Genomic DNA, 19675 nt, shown 5'->3' with positions numbered 1-19675 from the left:
TTGCATTCCTAACTCAGAGGTATAAACAATTCATTTGATTAAATTCTTTTAGCAACTTCCAGAAATAAGTATTGTTTTTCTTTATTTCCTCCCCTCATTCTAGCATCTTTAATAGTACTCCTTCCATGATTGGTTAAGTTTCCATTTCTTACAAATCCTGAGAAAAATCAATTAATTACACTAGTCAAGTCAGGAATAACTGTTTGCAGCCAATGACCATTACAATATAAACATAAAATAAATGTCCAAAATATAGGGAGATAATCAGTCCAATAAGACAGGACTAAACCCTGTAAATACAGGATTTAAAATATTTATTTAGTTCAAGACTACCCTTAACATTCCACACTATTATGATTTTAAAATGCCTCTTTTATCTTTTTTGCAGCAATGCAAATTAAGCTACCCTATAGCTGATGAACTCATCAGCCAGCAGGCATCTTATCTTAAAACTATCTGTTTGGCCTTCTAGGAAAGTCTGAAAGGAAAGAATGAACTTAGCCCTTGGTGAATTATATAAAATACAGTATAAGATACAGTGCACAACATATTCAATTTGGCCTGCTCTAAATACATTAAAATGTTACTTTACTGACCTATTAGAAAACCTATTAGCTAAATATTCAGTAGGCATGTTTGGGAATCTAAGTTGTTCAAAAGATACGCTAGCCATTATTTCAGGCAAATATTTTAAGAATTAGAAACTACCTTTTAAGACAGGACTTGTAAGTTCCTTGCTGCTTGCAAACTGCTTACTAGAGCCCCATCCCTTTTAATATTAGAACTACCAATGTAGACATGACTTTAGGCTGCACTGTAATAGTTGCAGTGAAAATCCGCTGGGAAAGAAAAATATTACTTTTACAACCTCTAAACTATACAAATTTACTTACATGCGTGCCTATTACGCACGATGTATTCTACTTCTTGCCCTGCCTTCAACCACAGTCATGGTTTTAGCTTTGACAATATTGCTACCCTCTCACAGGGGCCAGAAACATGTAAAAAATGCATTCCTGCATTCTGTTTATTTTTCAGTGCTTGTATAAAAACAGCCTCCCGCCTCCATTAGCTGAACATTCTGCAGTCTTCGGCAAAACACGTTTAAGGGAAGCGAGCACTATTCTCTGCTTCCGAGGCTTACCTTCGTAACTTTTAAAGGATTCAAACAGCTCCACAAGAGACTGCGTGCCCAGCTGCTCGTGGTATTTAGACGCCACTTGCACACAGAGCTGTAGGTTTTGGCGGATGTTGGCGGACAGCATAGCACGTAGGCACTCAACAGAATCTTCAACTGATAAAGAGCCAAAGAAGTTCACAAGCCACTAAGGAAAGAAGCAGCAAATAAATCAGCAGGTTCACACCATGACATGAATGGCTACCGTATCGTGAGTTTCAATTATCTACCAATCTAAGGGAAGCACAAAGGTGTATTAAAGCACTGAGGTCCATTATCATGTTTTGGTTGTTTCAGGAGAGCCAAGGGGAGAAGCCTTCTTTTGCTCCCTTCGTTTTATCCTCACAACCACCCTGCAGAGTACATTAGTGTGCAGCCCCAAGTCATCAGCAAGCTTTATAGCCAACTAAGGATTTGAACCTGGGTCTCCCCAGTCCTGAGCCAGCACACTAAGCATTATACCACACTGGCTTGTCTAGAAGCAGAAGATCACTGGAAGCAAAAGGGGGTGGTCTGAACGGTCTGTAAGAAGGGAAGCAACCAACTAACCAAAGAACACAAAGGAGAACAGTGCAGAAGGGAGCATGAACCCTAACTGGTTAAGTGTGCATTTATGTTTGGCTGCACATTATCTTACCTCCGGGTTCAAAAGATGGGTATGAACAACAGCTCGCTTGATGTCGTAAAGATCAGTGTAGTGTTCCAATGCTCTCTGTAACAAGCCTGCCTTTTCACAAAGTTGGGCAATGTGGGCACGGTCATAATGTGTGAACATCTGGTTTCCCAGGATAGCATCTGCAACCTAGGGATTAGCAACAGTGCAAGTCAATTTATAAAAAAGAGGGAATAGTGGATTTAGTGCTCTTAAAACACTTGTAGGTGATCTACTACATGAAGCATATGGGTAGAATGTTATACAGAGCTGTGCTTGGCAAAATAACAACTGCTTCCCTCAAGAAGGATTTAGAAAGGGAGCCTTCAAAAAACACTACCACAAAACCCATCCAACCCAGGAGAGTTTACCTGTGGAGCATGAATGAGGTTCATCTCAAGCAGACGAGTCTGGAGGTGGCCTTCGGCAGGACGGTTATTTTTCAAGGCATCCAACAAAAAGGAGGTACACTGCTGAATCAAACTGTTCTCCATGAATACATCAACAATCTACAGCATAGGAATCAAACAGATGGGGCCATCAGACTCGTAAACCATTGCCTAAGTGTGCTACAAAACTTATTTTATTTTATGCATGCAAATATATTGTACCAGTTAGTTGTAGGTCTAAAAAATAAACAAATCTTTAATTCACCAAATACAGACTTTAATCTCCCAATGTTTCCAAACCCCAACATAAGAATATAGCTGAATTCAATGTTTCCCCCAAAAACATTATTTGTTCCATTTCATGTCCAGGTGCCCATCACATATCAAGTATGTTTAATCTTGCTTCTCTTCTGAAAAACTGTAGTTTTCAGTATCAGTTTTACCCAGTTCTTTATGGCTGTAGTTCTTGCCAAAAAGGAGTTGGTCGAAACAGAATCTCTTACATGTAAATTTGAGTTGTCACTGCCTATAGCTACTAAGGTATAATTCCTTACACTTTTGATAATTCCTTACACTGCTTTGAAACCTATAGCTAACAACTTTTGCAATCAGGTAAACTGATTAGTTTTCCAGAATTGCCAAGACCATGACAAAAACTGTAGACATTTAAACAAGATGGGTATTCATTTAGCTGTATTAGGACTCGAGGGCCATTTTATTCCAGCTTTTATCTTCTAGAATTGCAACAGACCGAGCTAGTGCTTACCTGATTGATGTTGGCTAGTGGCTCTTCATCCTGTACCAACATCTGAGCAAACTGAAGACCCTGATCTGGGCTGACCCTCATCACACTCCTCAGTAAGAAAATCCAATCTGGAGTATAACCAACCTAAAAGGTCAAATTTCAAGGTGTTAAGTAAGTTTTGCTTTAACTCAAGATATTTCTGCATTTTGCTAATATATTCCAAAAGCAAGTAGGCCTCAGCAAATTACACATAGCTAAACCCAACCTAACATCTCAAGTCAGGTATTTACTTGCTTCATATGACATTAGGGCAAGAAATTGATCGGCCCATTATTCAACGTACAGATTCGACTGTTACAGTGGGGTTGCTGTACAACTGATGTACAACTGATATAAGATACAGCTTCTCATTTGTTGGGAGGGGACCAGTCCAAAGGGACTGTTTTTGTCGGTTCAACTTCACAATGACTTCAGTAGCTGCTAAGCTCTTTCCAAATTCCAAATTCCATTCAATACCTAGCTTTTATCCTCTATACCCTTTGGGATCTGGAATCACCCACTTTTATTTGTCCAAAGTATTAGTATCGCCTTTCAGGTACCCCAAATTCAAGGGTATCAGGCACATTACAGCCAGGGAAAAATACCTTCATTTGTGAAAACTCATCTGTGGAATGCACTCCCCAGGGAGGCTCACCCAATACAGAAGAAGAAGAAGAAGAAGAAGAGGAGGAGGAGGAGGAGGAGTTTGGATTTGATATCCCACTTTATCACTACCCTAAGGAGTCTCAAAGCGGCTAACAATCTCCTTTCCCTTCCTCCCCCACAACAAACACTCTGTGAGGTGAGTGAGACTGAGAGACTTCAAAGAGAAGTGTGACTAGCCCAAGGTCACCCAGCAGCTGCATGTGGAGGAGCGGAGACGCGAACCCGGTTCACCAGATTACGAGTCCACCGCTCTTAACCACTACACCACACTTTTATGCTTTTACAACACTGGGCTTCCAAGTCTTTTGATCACTTTTAAATCCTACAGATTGTATTATTTTAATATTAACTGAAACCCACCCTGGGAGTTCTGAAACAGAAAGGTGGAGTTTCTTAACATTTTAAATAAGTGAACTTGCCAGAGATTAGCAAGACAACCATGTTAATGTGCGCAGCCCATCCTAGTTCAGTCCTTTAAATTGAAAGACATCCAAAAGCCTATAGAATTTAGGGTGCAAGTTTCATTCACCTGCAGGAAACACCCTGAGGTACTGAAGCTGATTTTTGTCCACAGAATAGTCTACTGAATGCTCCAAAGACCACATGACTTAAGCAATTGAAACTTTACCAAGTGAGGCCGTTGCATATCACACTTCAGATATCCCGGAATGTTCCGAGGCTTTTTCTTATCTCGGTAAAGATAAAATTTAACTGTGCGTTCAGAAAGCTTCTGGCTTGCAAAGGTAAGCATTACACAATCACATACTTTTCGGGGGGGGGGGAGATAGTTACCTTTTTGGCATAAAGAACTATTTTCTGGAATTGACCAGTTTCTGCAAAACACTGAATTACTTTGTTTGGTACATTCGCACGGAGATAAACGCTGAGGGCAAGGGTTGGGTCAGCAGCCTTTACTAAGTCTCCTAGCTCCTCAGAGCATTCCAGCTGAAACAGAAACAACATTTCAGAATCAACACAGATCCAAGTGTTAAGCTGCAATTTGTTTGCTGGCATCAGACGTAAGACTGCAATAGAACCAGCATTTCAAAGTTATTAACACCACACCCAGCTCAGCAAATGCTGCCACCCACCCCTGCTTATGGCAAGCAAATGTAGTTGCTACTGTCTGAAGATATAGGTTATGCCTGTCTGGATCTCAGTGATTTACCTCACTGTTTAGGGAGAAAACTCTGTGGGAATTATAGAAATGCAGCCCAAAACTCGTATTTCAAATTAGTATTTTAGTGATGTCTTTGTTTACAGCAACACAACAGAGCGAACTAAAATAATACTGGGAAGGGTCAGATGAGTGAGTCAGTGCTGATAGTTTTGCTCATTTTCAATTTAAATGGATATCATAAAATAAATTGGCAAGTATCAAATTTTTGCAATCTACAGAACGTACCTAGCTCATGTATGGTCCATTGGTGGATTTCTTGGGACTATGTTTATTTTCCCAGTACTAAAAAATGGTGTATTTGGTGACCAACAGGGCATGCCTAATCCATTTTCACTGCTCTAGGGTAAGTGTCTACACAACAGGGAGATTTCCCATCAATGATATTTTGCCTGTAGTTAGAGCAAAAAGCCTGCAGACCTCTCAGTTGGATGTAGGTGGGTAATCAACAAAATGCACTGTTGTCACTAACAAGGCTTTTTACTACTTGGCTAAGCGTGCCTAAATAGGAATGCTAGTTAATTTCAGCATAGGCAACAGAACCACGACTGTTTCAAGCAGACCACAGCGTAGTAGATTTTTGAAGAGGTCCCCTGCTTTACCTTGTCTTCTTTTAGCCATTTTTCTAAAAGCTGCTTGCGGCCTTGCTGAAGAACAGGACGGCAGAGTTCCAGAGACTCAAATTTATTGAGCTGGCCTTGATCGAGGAGGATACCGAAGTACTGGAGCAAGGGAGAGGCCTGCCCAGGCTGAGCTGGTACACTCTGGAACTTTCGGATGGTATCACTTGTGCGCAAGATTCCCTGAACATTGAAACATGATTCTATTAAAAAGTCTCCCTTAAGGGAAAATCCAAGGCAACGAGTGCTTGCTCAGCTTGCCAGCTGAGAATTCCCAAGACCAGGGTAGATTTGATTTAAACCAAATCAATTTAAATCACTAGTCAGTAAGATTTGATTTAAATCATTTAATTTTTTTTACAGAAAGACTCATTCTTGCTGGTATAATCTTAATATTTACAAACAGATGTAGGTTTCATTTTTGGAATGATACATTTTCAAAGTAGTTTTTTACCGTTATATCAAAAATTACTGATTTGGTTATAATATTAGAAATACATACGACAGATAATTATGAAATTACTGTGAGGTTTAATAAGTTAAATGTTTATATTTGGAGACCTTTTCTGCTGTACATTATTGGAAGGGGGAAAATAATAATTTCCTTAATAACAATTTAAACAATTCATTTAACTAAAGCAATACCTGCACAGGTATCCATGTTTGTTACTGATGCGGTTAAACAATTTTTTTAATTAAAAAAAACTTAGACTGAGTTTTAGCACACATGAAAAACTTAAAACAAACCTTTATTTCCTGATGAATAGCCTTTGGACTATAACGTAACTTAAATAGAAAACTATCTTCAGAAATATTTTTCCTCCAAAAGCATTTTATTTTAAAAATCTGATTTAAATTTTAAAAAATGTGATTTAAATCAAAAACATTTGGGGGGGGGGTTAATAAAAAATATCATTGATCTTTATCTACCCTGCCCAAGACCAATGTAAAAATCCTGCTAGATCTAGGTCTGTCATCACATTTACCACAAGTGAAGAATCGAGGCAATAGCCTTCTCCTAACTCTTGCTCCTCCTACTCCGATCACATGAGCAATTGGTAGTCAGGAGAAAACCTGCATCAGAACAAGAGGGCTCCATAACATTATTTCTTTCATTTATGAATCACTTCCCATAAAGTATCCTGAAGTTATTGATGGACTTATTATTATTATTGTATTTATTTATATCCTGCCTTCCCCCCACCCCTGACAGTGACTCCATGATTACCTGATCCCCATTTAGGGCTGCAATGCTAAGCAAGAATCCAGTGGGGCAACCAGTTCATAGCTCTGGTCAGTAACACCCACCGTGGATTTTACCGTGTATGAATGATAATAAGTATAAGGTAAACTGCTGGACCTTACTTACGTCATGTGCATTCATTTCAATGGGTCTACTCTGAATACAACTTACGTTTTTAATGCCGCCCTATCTTTATAATATAATCGTCGATGTCTCCCTCAAGGAAGACAGAACCATTGCTCTCGTACAACTTGGGATTGCCTGTTGCTTCAAACAAAGGTTAAAGGCTACGAAATTTGTTCGGAGTGCACCCCCAAACCCCTTGGCCAAAAAATAATTTTAAAAAAGATGCTTACCTTTGGTGCAGATGCTGCCACTTTAGCTGCTTCTGCATAATTTCCCTGTGCAAAAAGTGTATTAAATTTCCTGGCAAAGAGTTCTTCGGCCCCAGCTAAGTTACTCCTGATCGCCATGCGCAGACCCAAATCAGGGTTCTGGAGAACATTGGTGGCGTAATTTACAATGTTATCTTCCTCCACACAAACAGAGAGTACCTATAAGAGAAAGAGTCAGTGAGCGTACAGTAAAGTCTAAAAAAGGACAAGGCACACTCTACAGCAGGCTTCCTCAACCTCGGCCCTCCAGATATTTTGAGACTACAATTCCAATCATCCCTGACCACTGGTCCTGCTAGCTAGGGATCATGGGAGTTGTAGTTCAAAAACATCTGGAGGGCTGAGGTTGAGGAAGCCTGCTCTACTGTATAAAAGGAGCATTACCGATCTGGAGGAAAAGTGGCAAACATTCAAAAATTTCAATTTATAATATTATAAATAAGACTAGGTACCACCAGGCCAACTGCTACCAGTTAGGTACAAGATACAATACTGTTCACCACTGAAGTTCTACTTTAAGATTCTCCTTTCTTTCTTTCTTTCTTTCTTTCTTTCAAAGCCTTCCTTACTGACTGCTCAGTTGTCATTTCAACAGCTTTACTGCTTACATTAGAACTTCTACTGGAGAAATCTATTCCATCAGTCCTCTTATCTGTGCTTGATGCAGTGTTCTGTTCAGTGATCATAAAGGAACTACCACGTTAATCTCAGAGTTATCTGATTTGTTAACAGTAAGAGAGGTTAGCATACGTGTGCATGCACCGACACCTCCAATGCAGGCTGTAATCCGGATCATTAGAGAATGCATGCTTGGGAACTTGAGGTCTTACTTCAGGACATTACATGGCATCTCTTTCACCGTTTTGAACCAATGAGCTGAAATCCCTAAGCATCAGTGCAGAGCCCAGCAAAGTGGTGACTTAAGGAAAGCCGCCACCTGGATCTGATAAAGCAGTCAGGATTCAGAGCCTAAATGAGAGCATTACAGTAAGCAGACACTGAAGTGATGGCTAATCTACAGCTGAGAAGTTTCATGCATCATTCTTACCTGTCCTTTTTTATTTACACCAATAATTCCTGAGGTAGGTTCATGAGGTGCAGTTACAAAGATAGTGTCTGCACTAATACGGTTCATGTAGATGCACACTCCAGATTCCAAGTCATACATATGAATATATCCATATTTTGTGATCAGATAGATAACACCATGCTTTGTTCCAATCTACCAAATGTACAAGAAAGAGACAAGGTTAAACAGGACAGTTCAGAAGTTACTTCACTAGTTAACTCAAGCTTCTTCCTAGCACAGCAGCAAAAACTCAACTTATTGCACAAGTGGATTATTTCATACTTATTAACAGCTACTGCTATCTTTAGACTGGGGAGCTGAGCATTTATGCCAATACAAGTCAATCTCTAGTTCAGTTGAAATTGAAGCACTTAAGACCTTGGGCAAGCCACTATGGCTGCAAGAAGCTCAGAGCCAGCTTTCAATTCAAAGAATTGTGCAACTCTAAGGGCTTGTGTATATTCAGCAATTTTGAACAGCAGGCCTCCACCCCTCCTCCACCATCCTGTCATAAACAGATTAGGCTAAGCAGCCTTTAAGTTTAAGACTGGCTTCCCCTATAGGACAACAGCATCCAATCCAGCCTAGTTATATGCTTGTTTGGATCCTGGTCTAGCAGTGCTATAAACTCAAATTGCATTAAACATTGGCCTCGCTCAATTCTGTGTCATTTAAACCAACTGCACACACTGATATGGTAATTTGGAGAGTTATATTCAATTGTGTCTGGATACAGTTGCAGCTGACAGCTGCCTAAGAGTTACTAACTCGCATTGCCATCAGAGTGGGAGTAAACAGCATCCTTGCACCTGTTCATCATGCCTGGATACAGCTCCATTCAAGAGCCCCTGCTATGTATAGGACACTGAATGATCTTGAATACACACACACAACTAATCTTTTGCAAGGCACCTTGGGAGGGCTTCACCCTGAAAGGCAGCATGTAAGCGTTTGGAACAAAGTCCATATTTTTCTGACACAATAGTTGTTTATGGGCTAAAAAGGGCGTGCAATACTACCACTGCACTTGATATGCTTTGGCCATACCACCGGAAGTCTTAAACACACTCCTCAATTCATTACCTGCATTGCCACTGGGAAATCCGTTTGAGCCTCTGGAGGGAAAAAGACATCAACAGCTTTCTTGACAAAGGGTTGGTTTCCAGCAGCAGGTTGACCCACTTCAATTATATGCAGCTGGAGAAACACCACAGGGTTATAAATCAATTGTTTAGTTGAAAGGAGAAAAGCTCACTCAAATCAGGTGTTCCTCAGAATGGAAAACTGCTAAAAATGTTTAAATGTTCTATAGCAGGGATGTCCGACATGTTGATCATGATCTACCAGTCGATCGCGGGGTGTCCCTGGTCAATCCTTGTCCTGGGACCCTAACTGATCGCCCTCCAAAAAAAAAGCTCTTCCTCCTCCCAAAAAAGCTCCACAACTCTGGCTCATCCTCTCCCCAAAAAACACAACAACTCTGGTCAATCCAATGGGTAGATCATTGCCAGTTTTTTAAAGTGGGAGTAGATTGCAGTCTCTTGGAAGTTGGACGTGCCTGTTCTATAGTATTAGCTCTACGTCCCAAATTAAGGTTTGTTTACTGGCACTTTGAGAATACAATTCAAAATGGTGTATTTTGGTGAGACACCTTAAAGCAGAAAAACGTGTTGCACACCAGAAGTTTTGGACTACAACTCCCATCAGCCTCAGCCAGCACTGCCAATGGCCAAGAATGATAAGAGTCCAGCAACTACCGGATGGCACCACATTGACTACTCATGCCTTAAAGAGAGGTGCAGTATCAGCATCAAGTGTTCCATCCTAAATCCTGAAGCGCAGCTAATATCTCTTGATTTTTCACAAGGTCTTGCACAGACTACACTGGTGCAAGCTCTTATTACAGAGGGGTTGAGGAACTTCATTTAAATGGTTTAAAAGCAGCTGTAAGCAACAAGGACAATGATCAAGTATAAAAGGCTTTTACCTTGCCTCCTGCAGGGCTTCGCACAGCAAAACAGAAGAGAGTGGAGGGCTTGGCATTGCCTTCTATTTTGAATTCTGCAAAGGCTGCTGCATGTCCCTCTATAGGCTGGGAAACTTTTCGATCCACTGAGTACAGCTGCATGGCACCAACCACACGATTTTGCTAATGGAGCAAGCATCACATTCGTTGAACGTACAGCAAGCACTTAAGAGCCTGAAGTGTCAATATTCTTAATCCATTCAGAGCCTCTTATCCTGCACCTCCCATCAAGAGATTCAACAGAATAGCTGAATCACTAATTCAACAGAACAGATGCATCCCCATGTCACAGCTTAAAAGTTCACTGTATGTTCAATAGTTCTACATTCCAGCTCTAATCTCCAAATTTCTAGTCCACATGCTTCAATGCATGCTTTTGTACCCTCTGCACTCCATAGCTTTCCTTACCTGGGCAGAGATTCCTATCAGGAGCAGCCACTTCTGATTTTCATCGGTTCTGTAATTGATGATTTGGCAGCCTGCAAGACTGGCGTGCCTGTCAAACATCTTTTGGGGCAGAGAGTCTCCTTCCATACTCCAGTGATAAACTGCAGTCTCTGTCACTAAGGCAACGGTATTCACAGAAATCCATTTCCAGAAGATCACTTCCTCTGCCATCGTGTGTGCTTTCATTTTGCTTTTCATCTCAATGTTAAAGATCTGCAGTGTTTTCCCCGCTGGCATACAAGACAGAAAGACAAAAAGAATCATAGCCCTCCAAAAATGTTAAGCAACAGCTATCCCTACTCCAACACAATCTTTATGTAGAAAGACGTTTGGAAATATCACTAAAGCTACCAAGTCAAAGGCCTCAGCTACACATGCAGCAGAATGAGGTGCTTAAGAAACTGGGCAGCACAACTTCAAACAGCAGTTGAGAGGAAACCATATTTTTGTAAGCTCTCCTACCTGTAGCTGAAGTAGCACAGTTCATTTTACCACTTTGTAGTACCGGATGTGTGGATCCAGCATAATTTAGAACGTTGCAAGTAGAGGATGAAGGATCACTGATACCAAACTGACAATAACGAAGTAGAAATTTACCCAATCCCATATATTTCAGTGCCCGCAAGAGGCAGTGATGACTACCAACTTGGATAGCTTTAAAAGAGGATTAGACAGATCCACATAAAATGACAATAACAATGGCTACTAGCCACAGGGGCTATTTTACCTCCACTGTTGGAGGCAGCATGCCTCTGAATACTAGTTGCTGGAAACTGCAGGAGGGAAAAGTGCTGTTGCGCTCAGGCCCTGCTTTCGGACATCACATAGGCATCATGTTGGCCACTGTGAGAACAGAATGCTGGACTAGATGGGCCACTGGCCTGATGCAGCAGGCTCTTATGTTCAGTCTGGCCATAAGTTTATCAAGTGCTTATTTTTTTTAGCACTAAGCCTTGTGCTAACTTGTTTAGAATTCAAGGAAAGTGTAGGATCCCCATGTAGAACGTAAAACATATCTGGTAATATCTGCACACTTCACTTCCAGTCTTTCAAGACAAAGCCCCGTTAGGAAAGTTGGGTGAGAGAGAAGGTAGGTAGGAATACTGAAGTTTATGGCATAGTGGCAAATGAGGAAGCCAGGAGATAAACTCTTCAAACATTCACTTTCAACATTTTGCCTCAAAATCCCAAGTTTCCTTGGGGCAAAATCCCCCCCCTTCAAAAGTAAAGGTAGATTTCAAAATGGGGTGTTTAGAGTGCAGCATACTTAAAGAAATCAGCCCTGAGTGCTCACTGGAAGGGCAGATCCTGAAGTTGAGGCTCCAGTACTTTAGCCACCTCATGAGAAGAGAAGACTCCCTGGAAAAGACCCTGATGTTGGGAAAGATGGAGGGCACAAGGAGAAGGGGACGACAGAGGATGAGATGGTTGGACAGTGTTCTCGAAGCAACTGGCATGAGTTTGGCCAAACTGCGGGAGGCAGTGGAGGATAGGGGTGCCTGGCATGCTCTGGTCCATGGGGTCACGAAGAGTTGGACACGACTGAACAACTGAACAACAACAACAACAACAACAACAACAAATACTTAAAGACATTTTTTGATACTGGTCAGAACAGGATCCTTATTCTTAGGATGCCAACTGTCCTACTTTTCAACCCATTGTCATCATTCAGTAACACACCAGTGTGAATCTAAGTGGCTCAACACCATAAACAATGCTGTTATGTGCAATTTTCTGTTACTTGAGAAGGGTAGCATTGTGTCATCTGTAAGACATTAGAAACCCAGCAGGTAAGGCAACCAAAAAAGGAAATATGACATTTCTTCAAAAGGAGGACAAGAACTCACTGGGTTTCCTAAAGATGCAACCTGTGACTTGGCATCCAAGGAAGCAGAAGTCAATATTTAGTAGACAGGATTTTGAGAAGCAGACATTAAGCAACGCTATTCCCATCAGATGAAGGTCTGCTTGGTGGAGGGGGGTGGTAATTGCTTAATATCTTTTTTCTCAGAAGCATAACCTAAAAGTTATTTGAAAACTGGCTTGTTCTACAGTTAACTGTGATCAGTTTACTGCTGTCGTAAGCTAAAAAAACTCCAGAAGCTTTTGAGTCTTGCGTTACTGACAAATGTACAATGTCACTGAAAGTTACTAACCAGATCCCTGATCTCTCAGTTTTTTTTAATCAACTTTCAGGGTGCACAGTGTTATTGGTGGGTGTCAAGCAGTATGACACTATTGACACTAGATCCAATCAGCGTCCAGTAGTCCAAGCAGAGAATTCTCATTTGGAGATCTCCTCAGATATTACCGGTACCTGGAAGCATCTGTGTCAAGAGTAAGGAGATTTGCGTGTATCACACAAACACACAATTCCTTCCCCAAGTTGCCATTTCTTTGCAGATCTAGAATGTTATTGAGATCAGCAAAGAGTAACGATTCCCATACAGAACCAAGACTGATTGGTAGCTACTACTTTCCTCCAGAGGCTAAAGGGACTCAATGCAGGGGAGTAAGAGGAGGAAAAGAGAGAGGAGACAGAAGGGAAAGGCAAATAAATAGGCAACAGTAGGTGAGGCACCATTTCTTTCTGGTGGCAAAAGACAAAGAGAGCTATCCTTGCATGCCATGGTGCATGTGAAGCAGCGCAGCTGGACGCCTTCACCTGCCCTAGCTGCAACAAAACATGTCTCTTCTGCATCGGTCTCTACAGCTACAACAGGTGCTGAAACCTTCCAACAGCTTAATCCCACCCCCAGAGGCGCACTCCTCCATTGTCCCCTGAGACAGATGGATGCCAACATATACTTGGGCCATTGCCCGAAGTAATTCATGGCTGCTGAGCAGGACTGCTGCACATGGGCTAAAAGGGATCCAGGAGGACACAGCTTTTTATAAATCTTCCTAAGGGAATGCAGCTGTTTGCAGATCCTTAAGATCAGTGCCTGGAGTGCAAGGTGCCAAGCTCCCCTTATTCTCCAAGAGTCTCCTCAGCTACAATTTACAAGGTGGGCCTGATTGGCAAACATTAGTAGTAGTCAGGGTAGGGGTTTGTGCATTTCCTTAGGAACCCCATGATATTTCCTCCTACAACTTACCTCAGGCATGCCAAAGAGTCACCGCACACAATCAAAATCTTGTTTTTTCACCTCTGCGTATAGTGTCCTTGAAAGGCTTGAATCTCATTGCATTCCTCAGCTTTTACTTTTTATTTCAACTGCATGCAGGGTAACCTGTTGAACCTTGACTGGGGGGGTTGAGCTTTTTTTTCTAAGCTGGGGGAGTTTTCTTGGCCTAAACTAATTTTATGCCTAATTTTAGACATCTTTCCTCACAGGGTTCTTTGACACATATGTTTGAACTACTGTGCCAACTCCCAACTTTATGAATGCAGCCCTGCTATTAAAGCAATATAGTGAAGATGACTACTGCTGTCAGATTTAAATACAAAAAAAAGTACAGTGGTACCTCGGGTTACATATGCTTCAGGTTACATATGCTTCAGGTTACATACTCCGCTAACCCAGAAATAATGCTTCAGGTTAAGAACTTTGCTTCTAGATAAGAACAGAAACTGTGCTCTGGCAGCGCAGCAGCAGCGGGAGGTCCCATTAGCTAAAGTGGTGTTTCAGGTTAAGAACAGTTTCAGGTTAAGAACGGAGCTCCGGAACGAATTAAGTATGTAACCAGAGGTACCACTGTACTGTAAAGCACTTGCTCTCCAGCAGTGTGTTCATGAAATGCAACTGAAACACGTACAATTTTTTTACCAAATTTCAAGGGATGGCAGTTCTGGTCTCTTGCAGCAAAAACAAAGTCTTGGGGAACCTTAAAGGCTAGATTATGGCTTAGCCTTCGGTGGGCAAGAGCCCAAGTCAGATGCATAAAAAGTTGCCCGCAGTTGTGGAGTTTATTTACACATACAGGTACGGAAGGGGGGGGTGTAGACAGCAAGGCAAAAGGGGCCACGAGACAGATGCAAGCAGATTCTATCCTCCCACTTGGTGACAATGGTGGCTTTTTCAACTACAATTTCTTTGCACAAAACCGTTATGGAGAGAGCATGCCAAGAGCAGGAAGAGCCCTAACAAGCACACTCATGTTTGAGTAGGCTGCTAGGACTGGAATGCTCCAACAGAATTTAGGGGAAGAGCAACATGCAACAATTTCACCCCCACTCTCAAGTAAAGTTTCTTCCAGCAGAACTGATCATATGTCATCATCCCACTACAGAAGCTTGCCCACGATGGATTCTCACCTCAAAAAAATAGTAAGTATAAAGCAGCAAGTTGTTTTTTTTTATAATAATATGAAGAACCATTTAATTACATTGCTTATCTTCATTAAAAGCCAGACATCTACTCAGGTGACAAATTTGGGAGAAGGGGGAGAGGCTTTATGAACACTTTACATCTCTGCAAGAGTAGAGTATGAAATTGCCTTTTTGCATTCCCATGCTTTGTGTATGGAAATGCCCTATGAAAAGTACTACATCCCACCATTCTGTTCCAACATAGATTATTAGAAGTGCTCTCACGGTACATTACAAACACAGGATACATCCATACAAGGACAATAATGCTTTGATCACTGTAGGAACGCCACATGCAATCCAGAAATGCAATTTGTATGCACGCACCATACTCTTATCACAGTTCTGAGAAGCATTACATTTCTGAGGGACTGGTAATGTACGTTCACTGTTCACACAAGGAACTTGAGCTTCAGGAAAGACATAATGCCCAGTTAGTTCACCAGCACCACACTCCCACCTGCAGGGAACATTTAAGTGCTTTTCTAAAGCAACATTTCCTCAGCATTTTAATACAAGTCGGTCTACGTTTCTGTTGGGATGCTAAGTTTCTGGGCAAGCTATAACCCTGCTACTGCTCCTCCTAAATAACTGTGTGCTGAAGAGGTGCTGTCATGGCCACTCATTTGAACACTTTTATTTCTGAACACTCTTTTAAAGAAGAAAGTGGGAAGTGATGTGGTAATGCTGCAAGAGCTCTTGATGGAGGTTGAGGGAGGAGATGAGACACTAAGTTATGTTCAGTTTCTTGCATCTGTGGGGTTAGCACACGTGGTATAGCAACAAAATAGTGTATTAGGTAGTTATGTCAAGGACTATCACAAAATATTAGCTCTTCTGGCCAAGAGCTTGATTCACAGGGGGCCAAGACAATTAGAATTAAAGCACTGTGTGTGTACTGAATCTTATGTCAAAGTTAACACTGGGGTTATTAATCCCATGTTGTTCATTCACAGCCCTCTGCTACCAACAGGGTGTTTTGGTGAGCTTGGGCATTCTAAGTGGCAGCTGCCTACATACTTCCGAGTTGTTCACAGATTTTCAATGCAAGCCAATTTTTGAGGTAGCATCGTGGACCCCTGCGAGCATTGCCATGGACTTTTAAGACCAAGTACCACATTTAAAATAAAAGAAGTGACTAGCACACAAGACACCATGCCAGCAAAGGTCTCTCATAAAAGTATTGCGACTTGATTTTGTCAGTTAACTGTACTGTGGTTAAGACTGGGTTTGACCATCTACTGGTACAGTTACTCCCATCAAGTCACAAGTGGTTCCAGAGGATAAATAGTTTTGTTTGCCCAAACTCAAAATTTTAGCATCTAGATTACAATTATCTCTACAAGTGACATGCCAAATTGCCTCCTGCAGAATTTAGTACTTTTTATGAGATGAGACCATTCCAATACTATTAAACATGAAGTGTGTCAGTACACAGTTAACTCACCATCTGTTTTAAGACAAGAATGCAGGAAAGAAAGTACACAGTCAGTGAAAGTGAAACCATTTTATATATTAGACACCAATGAGTTTCTGCTTGGGTATGGATATTTTTACATGGTGATTAGGCAGCACCTGGAAGATTACATAGCTCCTAGGACTAGCTGCAACAGAAGCTTGACTTTTTCAGTTTTAGGACTTTAAGCCAAACATGCGGCACAAGCTTTATTTAGTAGAAGCTTCCCTTCCCTGCTGCCCCACAATACTGCCCTGCAAAAGCAGTACTTGGCTGGAAAAGATACTCAGAGGTATAGAAATTGGTGGTGCCTATAGATTTTCCCAGCCTTGAAAAAAACAATTCAAAGCTTACTGTACAATACCAATGTCATCTTAAAATTAATCTAATAATTTGCTTTGACAAGTCCTACATTAAGCAAACTTTCCAAACCACTTCATTCCTAGTAAAACTCAATCCCATTATTTACAGCATTCCCTGACTGATACAATGATTACCAAATTGCAACCAAATCTTAACATACTGCACACTGGTTCAAAGCAGAACCAAAACATGTGCTGCTGCACAACAACCCTCCCAAGATAATGCAAAGAAAATAAAACTCACCTTTCAGAGCAATTACTTTAGAAGCTGGATTCATGATGGCACTTTCTGCAGAGATTGGGCGTCTGATAGGAGTGGTTGGATCGCTCATGTCTATGATCACAACCTGTGCTTGCTCACCAACTTTTTCTCGAATACATATGAATTTATCAGATTCCATTGTTAAAGTACTGAATCCAATGTTTGCTGGATTAATTCCAAGATTTTGGAGCTGTTAAAAAAAAAGAAGTATTGGTAAAAACCTTGCATGACCACAGACAAAGACTGCTTGGCAGGGAAATCTGCACATGTGGCAAAATGCCACCATGCCATCACTGCTATTCCTAGAATAGACACTTCTCTCTGGGGAAAGTGGTATTAGGAGCAGCTGACTACACAGGTTTTACATATATCTTTGTGATCAGAAGGCAACTCACTGTGAACATGGAGTTGGGTGTTTCTTCGTAGTGTGGCTCACTTAAACCTTCAAGAACTACTCTATTACATTAGGTGTGGGGGCAAATAAGCTATTTGTGAATACGGATCAGGTATATCTATGCAAAGATTTGCAATGTTCATGGGACTGCTTCACTATGCATCATGTTCATAACCCAGTCCTTTGACTATTTACATTTTTAACAACCAGTTGTAGGTGGGATGCATAGCCTGCACCCAGTGAAATAAATAGTAGTCGGATTCTCAAACCTTTACTGGCATATGTACAAGATTCCAGTAGGGTTCAATACAGAAAAACCACTCACCCCAAAAAACCAACCAACCATCCAACCAACCAACCAACCAACAAACAGCCTTCATCTAACACTTAAGTCAGTGTTGTACAGCATTCATGAATCCTCATTGCGTGTTACAGAAACCTGGCTACTATCTCCATCTTATCCCCATCCTGAGTAAACATAATGAAGGCTACATTACATGTGAAATAGTAGTCAACAATCTCTTCAAACCAAGAACTAGATCCAATCAATTCCTACAAGAACAAAGAAGTGTCTTGTGGCACCTTCAATACTTAACAAAAGCATTAGGTCATAAATATTTGTGGGCTGGCGCCTATTTCATCAAATGCATGAAGGACCTGGTTGTGGGCTTCCCATAAGCAACTGGTAGGTCACTGTGAGAACAGGTTGGAGGGCTAGATGGGTTTTTGGTGTGATCCAGCAGAGCTCTTCTTGTGCTCTTCTCTGGTGAAGTGGATGCGAGACCATGAAAGATTATGACAATTCATTTGTTAAATCTTTAACATGTTGTTTATTTAAGGTACCACAATATTCTGTTTTTGCTTCAACACAGCCTCAACACACCCACCTCTCTGGAAATAGATTCCTAGTTACCAGAGCAGTTTGTTAATATATGTTGACTCAGAGCCACTGGCATCTCTGGCATGGAAACCCTCCGTTATACACTATATCACATGGTACCAATTCCCCCAATATTGAAGCAGGGTTCAACATTTCGAGTTTCGCTTGATCTAGTTGCTTTATTCCAGATTTCATAGCAACTTGCACATCTCAAACACACGACCTTCTCATTCTTGCTGAAGGAATGTTTTTGCAGGGTTACGTTCCAAAGCTATTGTGCTAATCTTCCCCATATTTATTATTCCAGCGTTTATTAGCTGGATTGTTTGCCATAAATGGCAACATGCTTAGTGTATAGCAAGTCTATACACTGAAGCAAGTTTATCCGCACCAACAGGAAGTAGAACGTTGTGGCCCGTGTGCAGCTGTGTTCAGCCTCATTTTAAATCCACTCAGTGAATGGGACAGGGAAAGTTCCTTGCTTTAAGTTTTCCGTCAGCAACCCTGTAGGCTTGTCCTAGAAAGAAAGGAACCTGCTTGTACAGAGTCAAACCATTGGTCCATCTAGCTCAGTACTACCAACATTGAGCACCAGCAGCTCTCCGGGGCTTCAGGCAGGGAGTCTTCCCCAGCCCTACCTGAAGATGCCAGTGATTGAACCTGGGACATTCTGCATGCAAAGGAGATGCTCAACCACTAAGCTATGATCCTTCCCCCAATAAAGACAACAATTTTCAAGCATTTTGCTGTGGGGAACCAGCCAGCAACATTGTACGTCTGTCAGTAGCACAAAACTCAAAAGCTTCTACTGAAGATTGTCTACTTAAGATATTTAGCTTTAGACAGCAGTAAACTGATCACAGTTAACTGTGAACCAGGAACCATCAAGACACAGAAGTCCAACAAAAAGCAACAGAAGGACCCACTAAGCCCTTGAATATGATTATTTCTTTCTAAAATTATCTAGCAAAACATGCATTAAAAATGAGAGGAACTAATAGCTGAAAGGTATGCAGGTTGGAGGATCTTAGAGGTGCTGTATTAATCAATTTTTAAAAGTTTCTCCAACATCCCGCTGAGAGGGTATGATAAGGAAGGACTGGGCTTGCAAGTTCTTACATTTAGCTTGTCATATTCACATTAGATTTTTTTATAGCATAGATGTTCAATTACATTCCTTGGTACAATTGTCCCAGAAAAAATTTACGAAGAGCCATCAGTTTGTTAGGGTTGGAGGTTCATTCAATCAATTTTGTCTGTTTTATCTTTGTCTTTTGCTGCAATCTGGGATATACATCTTACCCGTAGACCTCTTAATTGCTGAATTTAATTTTTAATTTTCCAATTTTCCATATTATATT

The 19675-nt window shown here is 41.1% G+C and overlaps 1 protein-coding gene across 8 annotated transcripts in view; it reads right to left on the bottom strand.

The window, feature by feature from the left end:
* Positions 1-19675, bottom strand: part of LOC117061943 (clathrin heavy chain 1-like) — a 54644-nt gene that overhangs the window by 24630 nt on the left and 10339 nt on the right. For 6 of the 8 annotated variants that reach the window (XM_033174947.1, XM_033174948.1, XM_033174943.1 and 3 more), the window contains exons 2-14: positions 17023-17230; positions 16408-16410; positions 10607-10875; positions 10160-10321; positions 9256-9369; positions 8152-8325; positions 7065-7262; positions 5448-5648; positions 4461-4613; positions 2985-3107; positions 2201-2338; positions 1815-1979; positions 1145-1325 (exon numbers count right to left, since the gene is read on the bottom strand). In XM_033174947.1, the coding sequence (XP_033030838.1) occupies positions 1145-1325; positions 1815-1979; positions 2201-2338; positions 2985-3107; positions 4461-4613; positions 5448-5648; positions 7065-7262; positions 8152-8325; positions 9256-9369; positions 10160-10321; positions 10607-10875; positions 16408-16410; positions 17023-17230 (2089 nt within the window). The remainder of the gene's footprint in view (positions 1-1144; positions 1326-1814; positions 1980-2200; positions 2339-2984; positions 3108-4460; positions 4614-5447; positions 5649-7064; positions 7263-8151; positions 8326-9255; positions 9370-10159; positions 10322-10606; positions 10876-16407; positions 16411-17022; positions 17231-19675) is intronic. The other 2 variants (XM_033174942.1, XM_033174944.1) reach the window with 1 other exon arrangement.

This window comes from Lacerta agilis, chromosome 17 (assembly GCF_009819535.1).
Source record: "Lacerta agilis isolate rLacAgi1 chromosome 17, rLacAgi1.pri, whole genome shotgun sequence".
Lineage (NCBI taxonomy): Eukaryota > Metazoa > Chordata > Lepidosauria > Squamata > Lacertidae > Lacerta > Lacerta agilis.
The sequence above is the reverse complement of the archived record's forward strand: the minus strand, read 5'-3'. Positions and strand labels throughout refer to the sequence as shown.